Here is a 25,902-nt window from a genome sequence, read left to right as displayed (position 1 = left end):
GGCAAATAATGACACAATTCTAGCCCTGTTATGGACTGCATTAATACTAAAAATACAATCTATCTTCAAATAACTAATTGGAACACAAAAGCACTAATTCAGCATGGTGGAGATAATAACAGCAGACAGAAGGCACAGTATGTGGGTATGTGTGGATGTATTGAGATGGATGGTGTGGTGTGTGTTTTTTGGTGTTTGGGAAAGTGTGGCATTGAGTGAGTGAGAAAGGAAATGGTTGTATACCCCAGAACCAATGTATTTCTGTGAGCAGGGGTTGTGAGAGAGCTTTCAATGTTGTGCAGATGAGGGATGTACATTTTATAAACAAATTATAAATCTTATTTATATATTGTCCTATCATGGTGGAACAGCATTTTAAAATAAATTATACATCTAATTGATTTATTGTCCTATCATGGGGAACTACATTTTTAAAAATCAATTATGCATCTAATGTATTTCTTTATGGTCCTATATTGATGGAACGGTCCACAACCCTTTACCCTAGACTCCCACCTGAACGACCCAGATACTAAGAAGTCCCTATCTGTTTTATGGACCTGCTGTAAGCGGTCTGTATGCAGCCAAAATGTTGTCAGAGACTTAGAGCAGCACTGCCCCCTCAAGTTTATGAGCCTAACTGGCAGGGTTGGTCCTGCAAAGCCAAAGCCCCCTGATGGGAGAGCATGATATACAAGGTCATTCTCAAAGCTGCTAATGAGAACCTTGATGACCTTGTACCTAGCCGGTGGGGATTCCGGTGGGGTGCCCCCACCCAGGTAGTGGCAGTGCTGGCAACACTAGCTGCAGTAACCCATGGGGAGGGGGGTCACACTCGGACATTCAGCGATGGGGCATATTATTGTGGTCATGGTGGCACAAAATCAAAGGTCTGACTGCATGGAGACGCTTGGGAATATGGTTACTACGAGAGACCGTGTGTGGGTGTTTCAGGGTAAGGGGTAAGGGGTAAGGGGGTATATCGGACCTCCATCAGGATGTGACGATGGTTAATCAAATCTCCCCATTTCTCTGCTCAGTCTTGCAGGCCTTCTCATACAGTATACTATATATGCATTCGTAAATCAAGACCTTTCTTGAGTTGGGCTCTGGGATGGTGCAACTGTTGAGAATCTGAGTCTGGAATCTGAGTCTGGAGAAGGTCTGTATGGAGGAGTGTGCCAAAATCCCTGCTGCAGTGTCTGCAAACCTGGTCAGGAAAAGTATGATCTCTGTAATTGCAAACAAAGGTTTCTGTACCAAATATTAAGTTCTGCTTTTCTGATGTATCAAATACTTATGTCATGCAATAAAATGCAAATTAATTACTTAAAAACCATAGAATGTGATTTTCTGGATTTTTGTTTTAGATTCCGTCTCTCACAGTTGAAGTGTACCTATGATACAAATTACAGACCTCTACATGCTTTGTAAGTAGGAAAACCTGCAAAATCGTCAGTGTATCAAATACTTGTTCTCCCCACTGTGTGTGTGTGTGTGTGTGTGTGTGTGTGTGTGTGTGTGTGTGTGTGTGTGTGTGTGTGTGTGTGTGTGTGTGTGTGTGTGTGTGTGTGTGTGTGTGTGTGTGTGTGTGTGTGTGTGTGTGTGTGTATATATATATCCCAAAAATATATGGGGGATTGGAAATGATGCAGACAGTTACATTGATGGGAGCAACAATCTATCTGCAATATTAAAAGCTGATCCACCCTCTGAAAAAATAATAATAATACACACACAAGTGCGCTGGTTACCAAGTGGCAAATTATTGACACATTTTTAAATTGAGAGACGAGCTTAAAGGTTTCTTTACTGACCATCATTTTCACTTGTCTGACCGCTTGCATGATGACGAGTTTCTCACACGACTGGCCCACCTGGGTGATGTTTTTACTCGCCTAAATAATCTGAATCTAGGATTACAGGGACTCTCTGCAACTATATTCAATGTGCGGGACAAAATTGAGGCTATGCCTAAGAAGTTGGAGCTCTTCTCGGTCTGCAGTAACAAGGACAACACACAGATGCACCTGAGAGAGTTGAGTGCACAATTACGCAGGTACTTTCCCGAAACAGATGACACAAACTGGATTTGTTATCCCTTTCATGCCCTGCCTCCAGTCCACTTACCGATATCTGAACAAGAGAGCCTCATGGAAATTGCAACAAGCAGCTCTGTGAAAATAGCCACTGTCAGATGTCTGGATAGGGCTGCACTCAGAGTATCCTGCCTTGGCAAATCTCGCTGTTAAGACACTGATGCCCTTTGCAACCACGTAACTATGTGAGAGTGGATTCCCGGCCCTCACTAGCATGAAAACTAAATACAGGCACAGACTGTGGGTGGAAAATGATTTAAAACTGAGACTCTCTCCAATACAACCCAACAGTGCAGAGTTGTGTGCATCCTTTCAAGCACACCCTTCTCATCAACCTCTGGTGAGCTATTCACAATTTTCGATGAACAAATAAGGTTTTATATGTAAGATGGTTAAATAAAATAGCAAAATTACTGATTATTATTATTATTATTATTTGTGCCCTGGACCTATAAGAGCGCTTTGTCACTTCCCACCAACCAGGTTGTGACAAAAACGCACACTTATTAAAACATAAGAATGAGTGTATCGTACAGTGTGTGTGTGTGTGTGTGTGTGTGTGTGTGTGTGTGTGTGTGTGTGTGTGTGTGTGTGTGTGTGTGTGTGTGTGTGTGTGTGTGTGTGTGTGTGTGTGTGTGTGTGTGTGTGTGTGTGTGTGTGTGTGTGTGTGTGTGTGTGTGTGTGTGTGTGTGTGTGTGTGTGTGTGTGTGTGTGTGTGTGTGTGTGTGTGTGTGTGTGTGTGTGTGTGTGTGTGTGTGTGTGTGTGTGTGTGTGTGTGTGTGTGTGTGTGTGTGTGTGTGTGTGTGTGTGTGTCAAATCAAAGTTTATTTGTCACGTGCGCCGAATACAACCTTACAGTGAAATGCTTACTTACAGGCTCTAACCAATAGTGCAAAAAAGATATTAGGTGAACAATAGGTAGGTAAAGATATAAAACAACAGTAAAAAGACATGTTATATACAGTAAAGGCTATAAAAGTAGCGAGGCTACATACAGACACCGGTTAGTCAGGCTGATTGAGGTAGTATGTACATGTAGATATGGTTAAAAAGTGTGTGGCATGTTTACAATGATGGCAAAAAAACAACGTGAGAGTGCGCCGACCCTGGTGCTAGAGGGGGTACGCAGCTGGAGGTCGAATGTTTGACGGGGTACGGGACTATAAAAAGCTGTAGCAGGATTGATACACTCTCCTCCGGCTCAGCGGCTCCAGAGAGGTGCTCCAACCACCAACAGGCTGTCCTATATAAACATATAAACACAGCTTTGTAGAACCAAAACATACACAGCCTCTGCTAAACAAACTTGAAAACTAAATCGTTTGGGGTGCTGCAGTTCGCAAAACATTATTGTACTTAACACTCTCACGTCATGAGTCGCTCACAATCTAGTCCTGGCCACAACTAGACCTCGTTTAAAATGTATCAAGAAATAATTGTATTTGTATGCCAAGCAATCAAGAAAAGGTACATTGTTTAAAGCGCACTTTGACAAATCTTAGTCTCAAATGACCACTCCAATAAGCCCCATATGGTGAACAAGAGTTTTGTAGAATCATGACACTTTCAAGTTTTCAGTTCATCATTCCCCGGTAGAGGGTCATGCTCTGGGCATTGCCGACACAAAATAGTGAAATTAGTTGAAAGATTTGTTCTTTTGTCTGAACAAGTCGAAAAGATTTGAGTCAGTAAAAAGAGACGGACGTCCCATCACTCACTGCATGGCCAAAGTGGGAGGAAGAAAGAAGCTCACTAATAACATCCAAACAGTCAAAACCATTTGATTTTGAGATGGGGGTGAAATCCAAAAATTGTCATAGCTAATTTGTCAAAAATAATTTTGATACATTACTAGCTCAAACACAATCTGCAAAAAATGACAAGTTAATTTAGTGGGTGATTTCAGCACCAAACTGGGGATAAAAAAAACAAAACATGGGCTACATTGCCTGCCAACCCCCCCTAATCTGATAGTGGTAGATGCCTCGTCTTCCCTTTGGCTCAGATCAGGTGCCTAAATTGTATAAAGCATAGACATACATAATTTACGGTGGGGGGTATCAAGCACATGAAGTGAGACGGTGGATGGTGGTTGGAAGAGCGCGCTTGTTTGAAATGGAAAAGCGTTGTGGTAGCTTTTGATGAAGAAGAACATCAAGACGAAGCAGCTGCTTTATAAGTGGGATGCACTGTTGAGCGATACATCCTAAGGGGTTCGTGCTGATTGTACGAAGATTGTGAAAGCCGATTTAAAGGCATGAACAAGATGTATATCAGGAGAAGTGCAGTATTATCATAAGGAGATGTATACTTGGAATACGGAGGAGGAATGGAGGGAAAAAGAGAGGCAGAGGAGGTTTAAGAGAGAGAGAGGGAGGAAGAGGGTGGTAATTGTTTGTGTTTCTGCTGGTCTGAGGTAGAAGACGCTCCAGGTTAAACAAACGCGAGAAATGTCAATTGTTTCACTCTCAAGAAGAGGGCGCCATTGAAAGAAGTGATTACTGGGATAGTGGGACATGTAAAAGTTGACCAAATGAAGGGGAACATTCCCGGTGGTGAGACATTCCCGGTGGTGAGACATTCCCGGTGGTGAGACATTCCCGGTGGTGAGACATTCCCGGTGGTGAGACATTCCCGGTGGTGAGACATTCCCGGTGGTGAGACATTCCCGGTGGTGAGACATTCCCGGTGGTGAGACATTCCCGGTGGTGAGACATTCCCGGTGGTGAGACATTCCCGGTGGTGAGACGTCGTTTGGCGAGACACAGACAGGGTGGCGTGAGTGGTGGAACAGAAGAGTTGTCTGCCATTTTGAGTTTTGATTCTTTGCCCGATGTTAGGATATATAAGTTTATCCTGTACGAGCTTTTGTGCCGAATATATTATGTTGTTACAGGTGTCAAGCTTATGGGCATGTGGCAGCAATGTCTATGAGGGAGGTTCCTAGGTGTGAGAAGTGTGCAGAAGAGCATGAGACAAAGGAATGTGTAGCATTGGGGAAAGTAGTGGTATGTGTTAATTGTAGGGGTGCCCATGGGGCTGGGGATCAGAAATGTCTGGTGCGAGATAGGCAGGTAGTGCAGAAGTTGTCATATGCTGAGGCAGGGAAGAAAGGAGAGAACGATGGGTCAAGGGGGAGGGATCCTGAGAGGAGTGGTGTGAGTAGTAGATCTGTACCAGTACAGAGGGATAGGCCAGCAAGTCATACACAGTGCCAGTCAACAGCTTGGACACACCTACTCATTCAAGGGTTTTTCTCTATTTTCTACATTGTAAAATAATAGTGAATACATCAAAACTATGAAATAACACATGAAATCATGTAGTAATGCATTTGAGCCAATCAGTTGTGTTGTGACAAGGTAGCCCTATTTGGTAAAAGACCAAGTCCAAATTATGAACAGTTCAGAAAAGCAAAGAGAAACGACAGTCCATCATTACTTTAAGACATGAAGGTCAGTCAGTGTGGAAAATTTGCAGTCGCAAAACTCATCAAGTGCTCTGATGAAACTGGCTCTCATGAGGACCGCCACAGGAAAGGAAGACCCAGAGTTACCTCTGCTGCAGAGGATACGTTCATTAAAGTTACCAGCCTCAGAAATTGCAGCCCAAATAAATGCTTCACAGAGTTAAAATAAAAGACACATCTCAACATCAACTGTTCAGAGGAGACTGCGTGAATTAGGCCTTCATGGTCAAATTTCTGCAAAGAAACCCCTACTAAAGGACACCAATAAGAAGAAGAGACTTTCTTGGGCCAAGAAACACGAGCAATGGACATTAGACCGGTGGAAATCTGTCCTTTGGCCTGATGAGTCCAAATTAGGTTTTTGGTTCCAACTGCCATGTCTTTATGAGATGCAGAGTAAGTGAACGTGTGGTTCCCACTGTGAAGCATGGAGGAGGAGGTGTGATGGTGTGGGGGTGCTTTGCCGGTGACACCGTCAGTGATTTATTTAGAATTCAAGGCACACTTAACCAGCATGGCTACCACAACATTCTGCAGAGATACGCCATCCCATCTGGTTTGCGCTTAGTGGGACTATCATTTGTTTTTCAACAGGACAATGATCCAACACACCTCCAGGCTGTGTAAGGGCTATTTGATCAAGAAGGAGCGTGATGGAGCGCTGCATCAGATGACCTGGCCTCCACCATCACCCGACCTCAACCCAATTGAGATGGTTTGGGATGAGTTGGACCGCAGGGTGAAGGAAAAGCAGCCAACAAGTGCTCAGCATATGTGGGAACTCCTTCAAGACTGTTGGAAAAGCATTCCAGGTGAAGCTGTTTGAGAGAATTCCAAGAGTGTGCAAAGCTGTCATCAAGGCAAAGTTTGGCTACTTTGAAGAATCTCAAATATAAAATATATTATGATTAATTTAACACTTTTTTGGTTACTACACGATATACTACATGACATGATATGTGTTCTTCCACAGTTTTGATGTCGTCACTATTATTCTACAATGTAAAAAATAGTGAAAATAAAGAAAAACCCTTGAATGAGTAGCTGTGTCCAAACTTTTGACTGGTACTGTATGTTTCAGTAAGATTGGATTTTTTTTTGCGTTTCTAACGATGGTTATCAACTGAACTGCAGGGATGGAAAGTAAGTCACAGAGAATTGAGGTTGTGGTGGCAGCTGCAGAGAGGTATTTGGGTGTGCAAGACTTGACATCAGAAGAGTTACAGGGTGTGTTAAGTGGTGGTGTCCCATTTTTGACCTGAGGTAGGACTAAATATATTTAAATAGTGGAGTAGGGTTCCAAATATCTCTAACGGATTTAACAAGTTGTATTTTCTAACAACAGATTGAATTGAGGTGTGTTCCTAGTCATTAATTTATTTATTTATTTTGCTCCTTTGCACCACATTATTTATATCTCTACTTGCACATTCTTCCACTGCAAATCTACCATTCCAGTGTTTTACTTGCTATATTGTATTTACTTTGCCACCATGGCCTTTTTTTGCCTTTACCTCCCTTATCTCACCTCACTTGCTCACATTGTATATACTTATTTTTCTACTGTATTATCGACTGTATGTTTGTTTTACTCCATGTGTAACTCTGTGTCATTGTATGTGTCGAACTGCTTTGCTTTATCTTGGCCAGGTCGCAATTGTAAATGAGAAGTTGTTCTCAACTTGCCTACCTGGTTAAATAAAGGTGAAATTAAAAAATGTAAAAATTCACACAGAAGTAGCCCATTTCTGCGTTTTGGACTATTTATGTTTGAGGCTTTACTGAGCCGGATAAACTTCTCTCTTCGAAAAGAGCCCACCGCGCTTCACTCATGTTTGATATATTTGCGCAGTCTTGCAAGAATTGGAACATTTTCTTGCTGCTGTTCGCTTTGCCTTCCTTGTTGTTTTTCTAATACATAATAACTTTGTACATGTGTGCGTTCCTATCAAAGTAAGTTCCTTATTTTCTGTATATCGTGTTGTCGTATCTACTGTAGGCGCATACAGTATGTACAGTGGGGCAAAACATTTATTTGCACATTTCCACCATAATTTGCAAATAAATTCATTAAAAATCCTACAATGTGATTTTCTGGATTTTTTTCTCTAATTTTGTCTGTCATAGTTGAAGTGTACCTAAGATGAAAATTACAGGCCTCTCTCATCTTTTTAAGTGGGAGAACTTGCACAATTGGTGGCTGACTAAATACTTTTTTGCCTCACTGTATACATGTATAGAGCATAATGTATTTACAGTTTTATTCACATGTTTTCAATTACTGGTGACAAATAATGCATTCCGATTATTGCATATATTGTAATGGACACCTATGATGTGTGTAAAACACTTTTTTGAAGGTTGTACCGATTATAATGAGCTACGATATTGGCCAGCTATGTGTGGTGCCATGTTTGCTGACATTATACAATGCATTCTAGGTGTCACGTAATCTGTCAGACCAAAGAGGTTGTAATGAGGTGAAGGAATGGTTCACTCATCTTTCGAGTACATTTGCGGAAGTGAATGAAGGGAAGTGGATGATCGTAGACGACACACCCCCTTCAACATGCATATTGCAAACAGACCAAACTCATCTTGTCTCCTCTTATTATCTTTGGTTGATGCGGAAAAAAACAAGCATGGCGGCGCGCGGAAACTACCCATCGTCGGACCAACTTTAGATTTCGAGAAAGTGTTTTACTCAGTTATTTCACCCGCGATGTGATTAATTGTAAATAGCAATTGCTATTAGCTAATTCATACTGTACTTTATGTCAGCCGAGAGTTATACAAATATGACCGCTTGTGTTATGTCAATCTGGTAAACTCTAGGACGAATGTAGCCTACATTTATCCTGTTTGGATGATGGTGTTATGCTGTAGCTACTTCGGTGAATGTCTGAACATTGCATCCAAAAATAAACTGCTCACATTCTGGACATAACTACGTAAGGACTGTGTTTGTGCTAAATGTTTCTGAAGTAAACAGTGTGGCCAGCTCGAATGCTGGTTGTTGTGTCATTCCAAAACTGGACATTCTAAATAAGTGTTCTAATCACACAGGTTTGATCGTATGCTACAGGGACCACTGTAGAACGATCACATCGGCGTGTTGGCATGTGTGAAAAGGTTACACAGTTTTAACACCTAAAACACACTTAGCTTTTTTTTTTTAACACTTCTAACATGGGCCAGGCCCTGCTGTTACCTCGTATCCCAGCAATAATGCCTTGCCTTATGCCCGAGAAGAAAACACTTGCCATTAGCTCAACCATTGGCTGAACTTACCCCAAGTGAAACATTTTGACTATATTAGCCCACACAGCTAGAAGGATGCACTTTTAGGACCTCATATTGAAGCTTATGGAATGCCAACTGAAAATGATCTTAAAATGATGATCTACTTTGGTTTAGATACAAGCATAGCTATAGAAAAGGTTTTGGACCTAACTTGCTTACCACTTTTCTCAAGAGGTTTCTTCCTTCACAGACTCCATGAACTGACCTCTTCCTAAATACTTGGTCAAATTATTCATTTTGTGTATAGTTTCCTAGAAACAAGGGTGGCTCAACGTACCCCACTATCCCCTATATTGTAATTACAGTACTTGACATAGTGAATGTGCTACCTATTCTGTATATCATATTGTGTACATATCGGGCTATTAATTTGCATAATACCTCTTCTATTACTTATTTTTTTATTTGAATGGACTATTATTGATATTGATTATTGCTTATTGTAATGCAATTCTGAGGGAGCTAGCACACAAGCATTTTACTGCACCTTTTATACCTGCTGTAAAACTGTGCACATGACAAATACAATGTGTGCTAGCTGTGTGTGTGTGTGTGTGTGTGTACCTTGAGCAGGTTGTTCTCTGAGGAGAAGCCTAGACCGTAGACGGTGTTGGCTCGGCTGTCGGCCCACTGGCCAAACTTCTGGGAGGTCTTGGTGAAGGTCATGTTGGGGGTGATGGTGCTGTTGATGATTGCCTGGGAAAGGAAGAAGAGTTATATGAGTCACAAAAGCAATGCTGATCATTTTATGTAGAAGCCCATTTGTCTAAGATGAGTGGGCTTGTATTCTGGATGGTTGCCTACAGCAACAGTAACGACTGAATATGAATTAGCTATCTGTGCCTGGCTGTGTGTGTGTGTGTGTGTGTGTGTGGTGTGTCATCCACATTGACTGGGGAGAGGGGTGAGGGTAGTGGGTGAGGGAGAGGGTGGGAGGTGTGGGGTCAAGTTTACCGTTGAAGATGCTTCCCTCCACTCTGTCTCACGCCTACAGATTTTAGATAGCTTCTTAGCTAGCTGTAAAAAGCATTAGTGTTATTAGCCTTAGCCTATTTAGCTAGCTCGAATCAGCTAATCTGCCACTGCCAGGATGGATATCAGAAATGAGGAGGGGACACCTGGCTACATTGTCAGTGGTTTTTAAAACTTGTGACAGCATTGTGAAGTTGGCAGCGAATGCACGTGTTCTTACAACACAGCATTAAGACTCGAGGCTAAAGGACTTCTGAAGGCGGTGACGGAACCCTGGCTGTAAGTTTGAAGCCACCATGGTGCACAGAATCCTCAGTCTTCTCCATCCTCCAAACAAAAGACTCCAGGCAAAAGCAACTGATCTTTACACTGGAGTCAAAGAGGTCCGCAGTGCGTTGGAGAGCATCTAGAAGCTGAGGTGTGACAGCGAGTTCCAAGCCATTTGGGCACAGTGGCCAAGTGGCACTGACGCTCCTCCAGCTCCAAGCAAACGACGACGATATGCACGTACAAATCTCCAGCAATGTGTGTCAGACAGTACAGTAGGCCGGCAGGACAGAGGAGAAGAGACTGAGTGTAAAAGACTGGTCTTCAGCACGTCGGATACTGTCACTGGTGAAATGTCCGAATGATTCAGCGAAAGCAACAGCCAACTGGTGGAGGCCCTGTGTGCCCTTGACCCAGAGAACCATGACTTTCTAGATGTGGGGGGGGGGAAAGTGAAACCACTGCTGGATCTAAGCAAAACTGATTTGGTGGCAGCTGAGTTTAGTATCGCTTGCCAGTTTTTGCAGACTGAAATCGCACACTGCGAGAATTCACTTTTCCACTTTGACAAATGTGTTCAGTCAGTACAGAAGAAACATGCTTCACCCAAGGAAAGCTCAACTAATCATCCTTGGAATGATCAAGGAGGCTGCAAAGGAAAGCTCAACTAATCATCCTTGGAATGATCAAGGAGGCTGCAAAGGAAAGCTCAACTAATCATCCTTGGAATGATCAAGGAGGCTGCAAAGGAAAGCTCAACTAATCATCCTTGGAATGATCAAGGAGGCTGCAAAGGAAAGCTCAACTAATCATCCTTGGAATGATCAAGGAGGCTGCAAAGGAAAGCTCAACTAATCATCCTTGGAATGATCAAGGAGGCTGCAAAGGAAAGCTCAACTAATCATCCTTGGAATGATCAAGGAGGCTGCAAAGGAAAGCTCAACTAATCATCCTTGGAATGATCAAGGAGGCTGCAAAGGAAAGCTCAACTAATCATCCTTGGAATGATCAAGGAGGCTGCAAAGGAAAGCTCAACTAATCCGACTGGCATTTGAGGGTGGATCTTACAAAAATATTTCGGGGAGATTGGAATGATCAAGGAGGCTGCAACTCTTCTGAAAAAGGTTTTTAAAAAATAATCTAGACTGAACAAAAACATAAAAACGCAACGAATTAAAAGATTTTACAGAGTTACCGTTCATATAAGGAAATCAGTCAATTGAAATAAATTCATTAGGCCCTAATCTATGGATTTCACATGACTGGGAATACAGATTTGCATCTGTTGGTCACAGATACCTTTAAAAAAGGTAGAGGCGTGGATCATTGAAGGTGAGCACTTGCCCACTGAAGTCGGTGACGAAGTGCAATCGGGTCATGACGAGCACTCAGATGAGCTTCCCTGAGACGGTTTCTGACAGTTTGTGCAGAAATTATTCGGTAGTGCAACCCCACAGTTTCATCAGCTGTCCGGGTGGCTGGTCTCAGTTGATCCCGCAGGTGAAGAAGCCGGATGTGGATGGATTATCTTGGCAAAGGAGAAATGCTCACGAACAGGGCCGTAAAACACATTTGTGTACAACATGTGAGAGAAATCAGCTTTCTGTGCATATGGAACATTTTTGGGGATCTTTTATTTCAGCTCACGAAACATGAGACCAACACTTTACATGTGTAGCTGGTTGGGTTTTATAGAGATCTAGGTGGTATAGACAGGGTACGGAATGGCAAAATGATTTCCAAATGACACCCCTGGGTATAGCTACATATCGGTTCATCATAGAAATAGATACATTCTATGATGGTTTCATATTGGTTTCTGTGGTTTTAAATAGAACTGCACGTATTGGAAGCGTGTTTTTGATAGGCTGCCATTATTCGAAGCCAACACTGCTACTCAGTGTTTTTGATAGGCTGGCGTTATTCGAAGCCAACACTGCCACTCAGTGTTTTTGATAGGCTGCCGTTATTCGAAGCGAACACTGCTACTCAGTGTTTTTGATAGGCTGGCGTTATTCAAAGCCAAACTGCCACTCAGTGTTTTTGATAGGCTGCCGTTATTCGAAGCCAACACTGCTACTCAGTGTTTTTGATAGGCTGCCGTTATTCGAAGCGAACACTGCTACTCAGTGTTTTTGATAGGCTGGCGTTATTCAAAGCCAAACTGCTACTCAGTGTTTTTGATGGCTTCGAATAACGCCAGCCTAAACTGCCACTCAGTGTTTTTGATAGGCTGGCGTTATTCAAAGCCAAACTGCTACTCAGTGTTTTTGATAGGCTGGCGTTATTCGAAGCCAAACTGCTACTCAGTGTTTTTGTTGGCGTGCATGAATATGTAGGCTACTACTTTCAGCGTTTAGTTTGCATTATTTTTGGTAGCTGTGTGTATGGCTGCATTCACATAGGGGTAATTCGCCTATTACAAAACAGCCTATCCATCTTGTAGCCTATATTCATTACTACCGGCCTCGCTTTAATGTGTAGGGTGCTGTCCACCGTGCTGATACAGCGCAGCAGAGATGACCTACAGATTCCGCGCCAACCCGCCACATCAAAAAGCACTCAATGGTCTCAGAGTCTCTGCATGTGAACGTTATGTTTACTGTGGTACAGTGTGATATAAGCAGAATATAATTCCAATGCAAGAAAGCCCATTTCAACTGCCCCTTTAGAACCAGGCCTGGCGCCAGGACAGAGGGACTACTGCATGTACTTTCTACGGAAAGTTGTGTGTGTGTGTGAAATTCCGTGTTTGTCTATGCGTGTCTCACAGTGGGCTTGTGTTGATGTTAATGATGAGTGTATCCTAGAGCGGCAGGCAGGTAGCCAGCGCCACTGTGCAGCCCACCCTCTCCCTGCTGTTTCAAGCTTAACACAGCACAGTAACGGTAACCCCACAGTTGAGTTCACCCACTCGCTAGCTGGCTACAGTAGCTCCACACCACCAAGGGTCACATACACAGCAGTGGAGAGAGAAGCAGAGGACTCTGTGTGTGTGTGTGTGTGTGTGTGTGTGTGTGTGTGTGTGTGTGTGTGTGTGTGTGTGTGTGTGTGTGTGTGTGTGTGTGGTGAGCATTACATAACCGTTGCGGTGCTGAAATAGTTCCTCCTCCCCTGCACCCCTCTGAAGACAAAAATAATCGTTGTTATGACGTACAGAACATAACAGGCTACAACGCCCCCACGCCATTACCAACCACGGGCTCTGCTGCTACTGCTGCTGCTACCGTTGGCCATGGAAACACACACACACACACACACACACACACACACACACACACACACACACACACACTGGTGGGAAATGTAGGGGGTGTGTGTTGAGTGAGACTGCAGCTCAATTTCTGGTTCTGTCCGTGTCCGTGGGCGAGGGGACGATTAAATATTTGTGAAGGGGAAGAGGGAGTAGAGTACACAAGCACATGTTTCACGTAAATCAATCCATGATTGATTCTAACTGATCTATAGTTCTACCAGCCCAGAGCCTGAGGTGGCACCAGCCCAGCCAGCCTGGTGCCACCTCTAATTCGCTCCCCATAAAATCACCTTTGCTGAGAGGGGAACCACGTGCAACCTCTAATATCTTCCCTTTCCTAATTACAAATCTTTAACACACACACACCTTGGAGCCGTCGAGGCTGATGATGCGGTAGACGTTGCGCGTGCTGTCGTAGAAGTAGGAGACTGTGACGGCGTGTTTACTGGTGGGAACCCAGTTCTTCTTGGTGGTGGGGTCGATCTGGAAGACATGGGCCCTCGTACTGAAGATAGGCTGCTCTCTGCAGGGGAGAGGGAGAGAGCGAGTGGGAGAGTCTGCATATACACGGGAATTAAACTCACCACCCTGAGCCATGCGAAACAAAAGTGCTGGGAGTGTGTGAGGGCTGAGGTAGGAGTGTGGAGCGTGTGTGGTAGGTGAGAGACACACACACAGCCTCCAGAGATCTCGACGAAACATCCATTATTCACACTCTCCTGCAGCGCACTGCACTGGCCATGACTGGGAGGGGAGAAAACACACACACACACTTCAGTTCCAGTATGGATGTGCATTCTCTTCAATCCAGATGGACCTCAATTAACATTAGCAAGGAGTTTTAATCCCAGCAGGAGAAAGACAAACATCACCTCGCCACAGACAGAAATCATTTCCTAGAAACGAATGGACGTTACGTTTACGTTAATCAAACTGACTTGCTGGGTACATTAAGGTAGTAAAACAGGGGCAACAGGGATAAATGATGTTCCACTAGTCTATTCATTGCAGCTAATGTGCCCCTGCTAAGATGATAGAGAAGTGGGTCATTAAAGATGATGCATTCCCAGTACAGGGCCATTTAAACTGTTAAAGCTGCCTGATGAAAATGATTCAATGTTAAAGTGCCTCTTTTTTACTTTGATATAATGTACAGGAAAGTAGCATGTACGTTCAACCCATAGAAGCGGACTGGATTGTTGGTCTCCGTGTGGTACTCAGAGGATGAGAGAGAGAGAGAGAGAGAGAGAGACGCAGAGGAAAGGCGACCACCGCAGAACCTGAGACGGCGCTGCATTTCCTGACAAAGTGTCAGAAATATAAAACTATTTGTTTCATTTCCCCAAATTTGAAAGTCTTATTCAAGGTTTCAAAGACGTCTCTGATGAGGAAACCTACCTGTCCTGTCGAGGGAGGACACAGAGCTGTGGGTTGGCAGCGTACTTCACTACATTGCTGCCTGCCGTAAGATGAGGGACAGTGTCTGACTGACCAACCAACCTGCACATGTCCTCTATGGTTAATGTTATTTTGACCCTTGGTTATTGTTGTTACTGTTGTCCCATTGACAATTTTGATTCTAATTATTTTAATATTGTAAATATCCAAAGTAAGCTTTGGCAATCTGTACATTGTTTACGTCATGCCAATAAAGCACATTGAATTGACAGAGACAGAGAGGGGAAACTGCTGAGTCAGAGGGAGAAAGACTGAGTACTGGGTGAATTCTATTATCTCTATTGTCCCCCTCTATGAGAGATAGAGGGGGGGGGGGGTGAGGGACAGACAGAGACAGAGACAGAGACAGAGACAGAGACAGAGACAGAGACAGAGACAGAGACAGACAGACAGACAGACAGACAGACAGACAGACAGACAGACAGACAGACAGACAGACAGACAGACAGACAGGTCATGAGCAGATGAGCTCCCACATTTTTTTGCATGTTTTAAAAAAAATAGACAGACAAACTTGGATTTTTTTGGCAGGCACATATGCAGGATTCTACCGTAAACAACATAACCTTCACTCCAAATCAAAAGTCCAAACCTACAACCTGATTTTGAACGGAATTACCTGGAATGTTTCCTACACCCAAGGATTATGATTCCCAAACTAAACATCAAATGCTCTGTCAATCAAACACAAACCTGAAAACCACCATCCAACCTGGAACTGAGTGAGTAATGCTTAGTCCGAAACTATTTTTCACTTTCAAAAGCCAAGAAGAAAAGTACATTACAATGATATACACTGCTCAAAAAAATAACACATCCTAGATCTGAATGAATGAAATATTCTTATTAAATACTTTTTTCTTTACATAGTTGAATGTGCTGACAACAAAATCACACAAAAATTATCAATGGAAATCAAATTTATCAACCCATGGAGGTCTGGATTTGGAGTCACACTCAAAATTAAAGTGGAAAACCACACTACAGGCTGATCCAACTTTGATGTAATGTCCTTAAAACAAGTCAAAATGAGGCTCAGTTGTGTGTGGCCTCCACGTGCCTGTATGACCTCCCTACAATGCCTGGGCATGCTCCTGATGAGGTGGCGGATGGTCTCCTGAGGGATCTCCTCCCAGACCTGGACTAAAGCATCCGCCAACTCCTGGACAGTCTGTGGTGCAACGTGGCGTTGGTGGAGGGAGCGAGACATGAGGTCCCAGATGTGCTCAATTGGATTCAGGTCTGGGGAACGGGCGGGCCAGTCCATAGCATCAATGCCTTCCTCTTGCAGGAACTGCTGACACACTCCAGCCACATGAGGTCTAGCATTGTCTTGCATTAGGAGGAACCCAGGGCCAACCGCACCAGCATATGGTCTCACAAGGGGTCTGAGGATCTCATCTCAGTACCTAATGGCAGTCAGGCTACCTCTGGCAAGCACATGGAGGGTTGTGCGGCCCCCCAAAGAAATGCCACCCCACACCATGACTGACCCACCGCCAAACCGGTTATGCTGCAGGCAGCAGAACGTTCTCCACGGCGTCTCCAGACTCTGTCACGTCTGTCACATGTGCTCAGTGTGAACCTGCTTTCATCTGTGAAGAGCACAGGGCGCCAGTGGCGAATTTGCCAATCAATCAAATGCCAAACGTCCTGCACGGTGTTGGGCTGTAAGCACAACCCCCACCTGTGGACGTCGGGCCCTCATACCACCCTCATGGAGTCTGTTTCTGGCCGTTTGAGCAGACAAATGCACATTTGTGTCCTGCTGGAGGTCATTTTGCAGGGCTCTGGCAGTGCTCCTTCTGCTCCTCCTTGCACAAAGGCAGAGGTAGCGGTCCTGCTGCTGGGTTGTTGCCCTCCTACGGCCTCCTCCACATCTCCTGATGTACTGGCCTGTCTCCTGGTAGCGCCTCCATGCTCTGGACACTATGCTGACAGACACAGCAAACCTTCTTGCCACAGCTCGCATTGATGTGCCATCCTGGATGAGCTGCACTACCTGAGCCACTTGTGTGGGTTGTAGACTCCGTCTCATGCTACCACTAGAGTGAAAGCACCGCCAGCATTCAAAAGTGACCAAAACATCAGCCAGGAAGCATAGGAACTGAGAAGTGGTCTGTGGTCACCACCTGCAGAACCACTCCTTTATTGGGGGTGTCTTGTTTAATTGCCTATAATTTCCACCTGTTTTCTATTCTATTTGCACAACAGCATGTGAAATGTATTGTCAATCAGTGTTGCTTCCTAAGTGGACAGTTTGATTTCACAGAAGTGTGATTGACTTGGGAGTTACATTGTGTTGTTGTTTTTGTTAGCAGTGTATTTGACTTTATAAGGACTGAATGCTAAGGCTACCAAGCTTGGTAGGACAAATAACTACAACTTCAATTAGCACTGACGTGTGAAACGAGAGGTGTCAAAGCCCTTGAGCCCAACAATGGCAATAGAGTCCCAACCAAATGGAGAGGCTCTAGATGCACCCTCTCGCTGTTCAGAGGTAATTAAAATACATGACCCACTGTATGTAAAGAATAATAAGACAAGAAAAGAGTAAAAAATGAAGCTACATATGGAAAATCAAGACACTTTTGGTAACTATTATAAAAAATGGGAACATAAGCAACCGTATCTTCCATACAGATTATTCCCTGGCATGGCACAGTGCTATATTAACACACTACCCCTCCACGATGGGTGGAAACTCAGGACTCAGGACACAGTATTGGTACAGGGCAACCACAAACAGTTTCAGCTGGACTTTCACCTAATCAAAGAATCAGCTCAGCAGGAGAAGCTCTCTCTTGAGAAAAATACCCAGACCCCGAGCGGGTCAGACCAGACCTCTACCCACAGACGAGCATCCCAAAGCGGGAAGTCAACCTCCAATCACAGAGTACTCATTGAAATGCGGGATAAATTCACCCAGCTGGAGGTAAGGCAGGTGGAGCTGGAACAGCAGTTGATTACACTCCAGTCAGCACAGACTCAGACAACAGTCCAGCACAACAACACCCCCTTAACTAGACCTGGAGAGCTGGAGGTGGAGAGAGACATATCTGGACTGTGGTGAGACACCATCAACAGGAGAAAGAGCAGGATAAGAACAGAGCACTAGAGGAGAGGATCAGACTGCTGGAGGAGAGGTTGAGGGGGATGGCATGTGACAGAGAACAACCCATTAGAGAGGTGGCCACCCCCGCAGAGAAGCCGGCAGAACAGCCCACGACAAATGTCTCAACACCACAGCAGAACCGTCCAACCAAGACCACGTCGATAACACAGCGGGACAGACAAATGAAGAACCCCAAGCCCAAGGGATCCCACCCCCCGGGGCTGTGCCACCCTGATAGCCCTCCTTACAACCCCCTCACACCCACTGAGGATATACACAAGACACAGATTGTGATCCTTATGGACTCAAACGGAAAATATATACAAGAGTGTCTAAAGTTTGGTGTCCAAACACCCAGTGTGCCCTAGACCTTCTGTCTGAAGACCAACTAGGTTCACCCAGCCACATAATAATACACACAGGCACAAACGATCTGAGAACAAAGCAGGAAAGGGTGGCCACAGCACTCAGGAGAATGATTGAAAAAGCTTCTTCCACTTTCCCCAATGCACAAGTGGTTATATCCACCCTGCTACCACAAAAAGACTTCCACCCTGCTACCAAACATCAGGTAAAAATGCAAGTATTTCCCATGACTGTGCCTCAGAACCAAATGTTTACCTGGCCCACCACTCCACCCTGGACTTGAACAGCCTTTATAACCAGGTCCACCTATACAAGGCAGCAGTGCCCACCTTAGCCCGGACGCTAAAGGACATCGCTCTCAAACGCAGCCCCAACACTTCACACAGGAGCAGATTAGACACCACGCCCAGACCAGCAAGACCCCCCCCGGACCTACACATAGAGGACCCACGCCTAGAGGACCTACACATCCAGACCACACCACCACCAGCCACATCCCAGTCAGTCAATCAACCCCCCCCCAAGTCAATCATGCCCATACTCCATTTAGGCCACCTCAGATAAGACCTATGCCCCTCCTGCCCTCCCCATGCCCCCCACTCCAGGGCATGAGGAGGGCCTCAACAAGTCACATAAATGCCCAGGCCGTGAGCAGGCAAACAGTAACCCAAGCCACTAACACTAACCCAAGCCAATGGCATGTATACCAGATGCTCCAGATGCTCAGCAGGCTCTGCTCACACTTACTGGCCTTAGGCCAAATCACATGACCAACAACATTGGCCACTTTATGGAACACAAAGCCTTCACTATCTCATCCTGGAATATACAAGGCCTGAGGTCATCTGCCTTTAGCCTAAAGAGCAGGAACCTGGACTTCATCAAATAAAAATACAGACATTGTCATCCTACAAGAAACAAGACTGGTTGCCCTCTAGGTTACAGAGAGCTGGTAGTCCCATCCATCAAACTGCCAGGTGTGAAACAGGGAAGGGACTCAGAGGGTGTGCTAATTTGGTATAGAGCAGACCTAACTCACTTAATTAAATTAATCAAAACAGGAACATTTTACATTTGGCTTGAAATTCAAAAGGAAATGATCTTAACAGAGGAAAATGTTCTCCTGTGTGCTACATATACCCCCCAACTAGAATCCCCATACCTTAAGCAAGACAGCTCCTCCATCCTGGAGGGGGAAATCAATCATTTCCAGGCCCAGGGACATGTACTAGTCTGTGGGGACCTAAATGCCAGAACCGCACAAGAACCTGACACCCTCAGCACACAGGGGGACAAACACCTGCCTGGAGGTGACAGCATTCCCTCCCCCATATGCCCCTCTAGGCACAACTATGACAATATAACGGAAAAAAAACTGGTCACAACTCCTTCAGCTCGGAAGTTTACATACACTTAGGTTGGAGTCATTAAAACTCGCTTTTCAACCACTCCACACATTTCTTGTTAAAACTCGCTTTTCAACCACTCCACACATTTCTTGTTAAAACTCGCTTTTCAACCACTCCACACATTTCTTGTTAACAAACTATAGTTTTGGCAAGTCGGTTAGGATATCGACTTTGTGCATGACACAAGAAAATTTCCAACAATTGTTTACAGACAGAATATTTCACTGTATCACAATTCCCGTGGGTCAGCTAATTGACATCATTTGAGTCAATTGGAGGTGTACCTGTGGATGCATTTGCTTGACATGGGAAAATCAAAAGAAATCAGCCAAGACCTCAGAAAAAAAATTGTAGACCCCCACAAGTCTGGTTCATCCTTGGGTGGCAATTTCCAAACGCCTGAAGGTACCACGTTCATCTGTACAAACAATAGTACGTAAGTATAAACACCATGGGACCACGCAGCCATTATACCGCTCAGGAAGGAGACGCGTTCTGTCTCCTAGAGATGAACGTACTTTGGTGTGAAAAGCGCAAGTCAATCCCAGAACAACAGCAAAGGACCTTGTGAAGATGTTGGAGGAAACAGGTACAAAAGTATCTATGTCCAGAAGGTGTAAACTTGGTAGTAGAAAACCTAAACAGTATATTTGACCTCTCAGCTTCCCTGTCAAATCTAAACATTTCAAACAGAAAACTGAAGAAAATTAACAATAATGACAAATGGTTTGATGAAGAACACAAAAACCTAAGAAAGAAATTGAGAAACCTGTCCAACCACAAACAGAGAGACCCAGAAAACCTGAGTCTACGACTTCACTATGTTGAATCACTAAAACAATACAGAAATAGACTACGGAAAAAGGAAAAGCACGTCAGAAATCAGCGCAATGTAATTGAAGATTCCCAAACCTTCCATAACAAGCCATCACCTACAGAGAGATAGATGGCATCTATCTGGAAACGAGGCCCCTGAGCAAGCTGGTCCTGGGGCTCTGTTCACAAACACAAACAGAACCCCAGGACAGCAACACAATTAGACCCAACCAAATCATGAGAAAACAAAAAGATAATTACTTGACACATTGGAAAGAAGGAACAAAACGAGAATGGTATTTGGCCCTAAACAGAGAGTACACAGCGGCAGAATACCTGACCACTGTGACTGACCCAAACTTAAGGAAAGCTTTGACTATGTACAGGCTCAGTGAGCATAGCCTTGCTATTGAGAAAGGCTGCCGTAGGCAAACTTGGTTCTCAAGAGAAGACAGGCTATGTGCTCAATGCCCACAAAATGAGGTGGAAACTGAGCTGCACTTCCTAACCGCGTGCCAAATGTATGACCATATTAGAGACACATATTTCCCTCAGATTTATCAAAACCCAATTTTGATAAACTCCCGTATCTACTGGGTGAAATTCCACAGTGTGCCATCACAGCAGCAAGATTAGTGACCTGTTGCCACGAGAAAAGGTCAACCAGTGAAGAACAAACACCAGTATAAATACAACCAATATTTATGCTGATTTATTTTCCCTTTTGTACTTTAACTATTTGCACATTGTTACAACACTGTATATAAACATAATATGGTATTTGAAATGTCTTTATTCTTTTGGAACTTCTGTGAGTGTAATGTTTACTGTACATTTTACATCGTTTATTTCACTTTTGTTGATTATATATTTCACTTGCTATGGCAATGTAAACATACAGTGCATTTGGAAAGTTTTCAGACCCCTTCACCTTTTCCACATTGTGTTGTGTTACAGCCTTGAATAAATGTGTTTCCTCATCAATCTACAGACAACATCCCATAATGAAAAAGTGAAAACATGTTTATAGAAGACAGAAATACCTTATTTACATATGTATTCGGATTCTTTGCTGTGAGACTTGAAATTGAGCTCAGATGCATCCTGTTTCCATTGATCATCTTTGAGATGTTTCTACAACTTGATTGGAGTCCGCCTCTGGTAAATTCAATTGATTGGACAGGATTTGAAAAAGGCACACACCTGTCTATATAAGTTCCCACAGTTGACGGTGCATGTCAGAGCAAAAACCAAGCCATGAGGTCGAAGGAAATGTCTGTAGAGCTCCAAGCCATGATGTGTGGAGGCAAAGATCTGGGTACCAAAATATTTCTGCAGCATTGAAGGTCACCAAGAACACAGAGGCCTGCATCATTATTAAAATGGAAGAAGTTCGGAACCACCAAGACTCTTGCTAGAGCTGGCCACCCTGACAAACTGAGCAATCGAGGGTGAAGGACCTTGGTCAGGGAGGTGACCAAGAACCCGATGGTCATTCTGACAGGGATCCAGTTCCTCTGTGGAGATGTGAGAACCTTCCAGAAGGATAACCATCTCTGCAGCACTCCACCAATCAGGCCTTTATGGTAGAATGACCAGACGGTAGCCACCCCTCAGTAAAAGGCACACAAACTCCCACTTGGAGTTTGCCAAAAAGCACCTAAAGGACTCTCAGACCATGCGATACAATATTCTCTGGGTCTGATGAAACCAAGATTCAACTCTTTAGCCTGAATAACAAGCATCACATCTGGAGGAAACCAGGCACCACTCATCACCTGGCCAATACCATCCGTATGCTGCAGCATGGTGGTGGCAGCATCATGCTGTGGGGATGTTTTTCAGCAGCAGGGACTGGGAGACTAGTCAGGATCGAGGGAAAGATGAGCAGAGCAAAGTACAGAGAGATCCTTGATGAAAACCTGCTCCAGAGCACTCAGGAGCTCAGACTGGGGTGAAGGTTCACATTCCAACAGGACAATGGCCCTAAGCACACAGCCAAGACAACACAGGAGTGGTTTCGGGACAAGTCCCTGAATGTCCTTGAGTGGCCCAGCCAGAGTCCGGACTTGAGCCCGATCTAACATCTCTGGAGAGACCTGAAAATAGCCATCCAACCTGACAGAGCTTGAAAGGATCTGCAGAGAAGCATGGGAGAAACTCCCCAAATACAGGTGTGCTAAGCTTGTAGCACCATACCCAAGAAGACTCGAGGCTGTAATCGCTGCCAAAGGTGCTTCAACAAAGTACTGAGTAAAGGGTCTGAACACTTGCCTGTGTGTGTGTGTTTGGTTTTACTATCCTTGTGGGGACCAGAAGTCCTCAAAATGACAGTAAAACAAGCAGAATTCAGACATTTCGCCGGTCCCCAAAAGGATAGTAAAACCAAACACACACACAGGCAAGTGTTCAGACCCTTTACTCAGTACTTTGTAAGGCTATTTTAGGCTTAAGGGTTAGGTTTAAGGTTTACAATTATGGTTAGGTTTAGAAGTTAGGGTTAGGTTAAGATTTAGGGGGTTGGGATTAGGTTAAGGGAAAATAGGATTTTGAATGGGAATCAATTGTTTGGTCCCCACAAGGACAGTTAAACGAACTTGTGTATGTGTGTGTGTGCGCGTGTGTGTGTGTGTGTGGGTGGGTGGTGATAAGATAAGGCAGATATTCCGCAGTTTTAAAAGCAACCGAAGTGAAGGCAGATATGCACATTTCCCTCCACTTTTAAGAAGATGGATGAACAACGAGAGCCCACACACAGACACACATCGCTCCTCCATCACCACACCCCCTACTACACACAGGAGAATGGGGGAAATATGGCCAATTTAAGGTATGAAGGCTGAGCACTGATTCTGCCATAGTTAAAAGTAAGGTGGAGCTTTTACACAGAAAAAGGACAATACAGATTACAAGGATAAAGGCCATTACTGTTATGTTTGTGATTGACTTGGTTTTAATCTGGGTCTCCTACGCACCATAGGACCGTGTTAGCCCGCTGAGCGAAAGCCTCGGCATTAGGCCTGGGAGCTAATGCAAGTCTGGTTCACAAAACCACCTCTGTTACATATCTCCCAAGTGAATGAGTGAATGTGGTTATGCAAACAGTCCAGCAGGGGGCAGATGTCCATATGAGTAAAGCTGAAGTACGGTAACGTGATATAACAGAAGAAGTGACCTGGGAGTACCTGGGCCCACATACACAGATCAGACAACTCGCCAGACCCTGTGGCCCTGCCCCGCTTCCAAACATAACATACACTACATATACAAAAGTATGTGGTCACCCCTTCAAATAAGTGGATTTGGCCATTTCAGTCACACCTGTTGTTGACAGGTGTATAAAATCGAGCACACACCCATGCAATCTCCATAGACAAACATTGGCAGTAGAATGGCCTTACTGAAGAGCTCAGTGACTTTCAACGTGGTACCGTCATAGGACGCCACCTTTCCAACAAGTCATTTGGTCAAATTTCTGCCCTGCTAGAGCTGCCCGGGTCAACTGTAAGTACTGTTATTGTGAAGTGGAAACGTCTAGGAGCAACAACGGCTCAGCCGCGAAGTGGTAGGCCACACAAGCTCACAGAATGGGGCAGCACAGTGCTGAAGCGTGTAAATATCGTATGTCCTTGGTTGCAACACCCACTACCGAGTTCCAAACTGCCTCTGGAAGCAACGTCAGAACAATAACTGTTCGTCGGGAGCTTTTAGAAATGGGTTTCCATGGCCGAGCAGCCACACACAAGCCTAACATCACCATGAGCAATGCCAAGCGTCGGCTAGAGTGGTGTAAAGCTCGCCGCCAACTCGGGAGCAGTGGAAACGCGTTCTCTGGAGTGATGAATCACACTTCACCACCAGGCAGTCCAAAGGACGAATCTGGGTTTGGCGGATGCCAGGAGAACGCTACCTGCCCCAATGCATAGTGCCAACTGTAAAGTTTGGTGGAGGAGGAATAATGGTCTGGGGTTGTTTTTCATGGTTCGGGCGAGGCCCCTTAGTTCCAGCGAAGGGAAATCTTAACGCTACAGCAAACAATGATATTCTAGAAAATTTCGGTGCTTTCAACTATGTGGCAACTGTTTGGGGAAGGCCCTTTCCTGTTTCAGCACGACAATGTCCCAGTACACAAAGCGAGGTCCATACAGAAATGGTTTGTCGAGATCTGTGTGGAACAACCATGACTGGACTGCACAGAGCCCTGACCTTAACCCCATCGAACACCTTTGGGATAAACTGGACCACAGACAGCGAGCCAGCCCTAATTGCCCAACATCAGTGCCCGACCTCACTAATGCTCTTGTGTTTGAATGGAAGCAAGTCCCCATAGCAATGTTCCAACATCGAGTGGCAAGTTGGCTGGATGCTCTTTTGGGAAGTGGACCATTCTTGATACACACAGGAAACTGTCGAGGGTGAAAAACCCTGCAGCGGTGCAGTTCTTGACACAATCAAACCGGTGTGCCTGGCACCTACTACCATACGCCGTTCAAAGGAACTTCAATACCCTCTGAATGGCACACATTCTATGTCTCAATTGTCTCAAGGATGACAAATTTGTAGACTGCAAATATTTGACTAAAACATAATAATTTCAAACCTTGCTCACATTTGTATACGACCACGTGTCTCTTTATTGGGGTGGGAATACTTGGGAAGAAAATAAATGAAAAAAATCACTGATTTCCTGGTGTTTAAAAAATGTCCAACAATGAAAATTGTCTACACTGATTGAAGTGGATTTAACACGTGACATCGATAAGGGATCATAGCTTTCACCTGGATTCACCTGGTCAGTCTATGTCATGGAAAGAGCAGGTTTACCTAATGCTTTGTATACTCAGTGTATATTAAGAGCATGATGAAGAGTGAGATGGAGAGGAACAGAGAGAGCTAGAAGAAAAGAGAGCAAGTGTTCATTTCAGATAATGTGACTGCACTCTTCGAGACCCCTGTGTAAAACTGAACTAGTATTAAAAAAATTAAAACCTCTGGACATGAAAGACCACATTGTTGTCATAATTGGTTCTGTTAGGAGATGTAGAGGCCTAACTTGTTTTATTATGGATCGCATTTCATCATGGCAGCAAACTGCACCTCAATCACGAGCCATTTGAATGTATTCTCCTCGATAAGAGAGAAGTGAGGAGCAGGAGCCCCAGTTAAGAAAGCACGGACATAGTACCAACACATACACATACACACATACACACACACACACACACACACACACACACACACACACACACACACACACACACACAAAGCCTTTCTGGTTGAATGAAGGGAAAAATACCAAAACATGGTGTTGTTGTTTGTAATGAAAACCTTGTTTTGAGGTAAAACAAACACTGTTGAAAAAACAACAAGCC

The 25,902-nt window shown here is 44.3% G+C and overlaps 1 protein-coding gene across 1 annotated transcript in view; it reads right to left on the bottom strand.

Annotated features, from left to right (window-relative positions):
- The window catches only part of LOC118385457 (homer protein homolog 1-like), a 67,980-nt gene that overhangs the window by 22,443 nt on the left and 19,635 nt on the right, over positions 1-25,902 (bottom strand). The window contains exons 2-3 of the mRNA XM_035772596.2: positions 13,733-13,889; positions 9,436-9,567 (exon numbers count right to left, since the gene is read on the bottom strand). Of these exons, the coding sequence (XP_035628489.1) occupies positions 9,436-9,567; positions 13,733-13,889 (289 nt within the window). The remainder of the gene's footprint in view (positions 1-9,435; positions 9,568-13,732; positions 13,890-25,902) is intronic.

This window comes from Oncorhynchus keta, chromosome 6, assembly GCF_023373465.1.
Source record: "Oncorhynchus keta strain PuntledgeMale-10-30-2019 chromosome 6, Oket_V2, whole genome shotgun sequence".
Lineage (NCBI taxonomy): Eukaryota > Metazoa > Chordata > Actinopteri > Salmoniformes > Salmonidae > Oncorhynchus > Oncorhynchus keta.
This window is presented reverse-complemented; position numbering and strand designations above follow the sequence as displayed.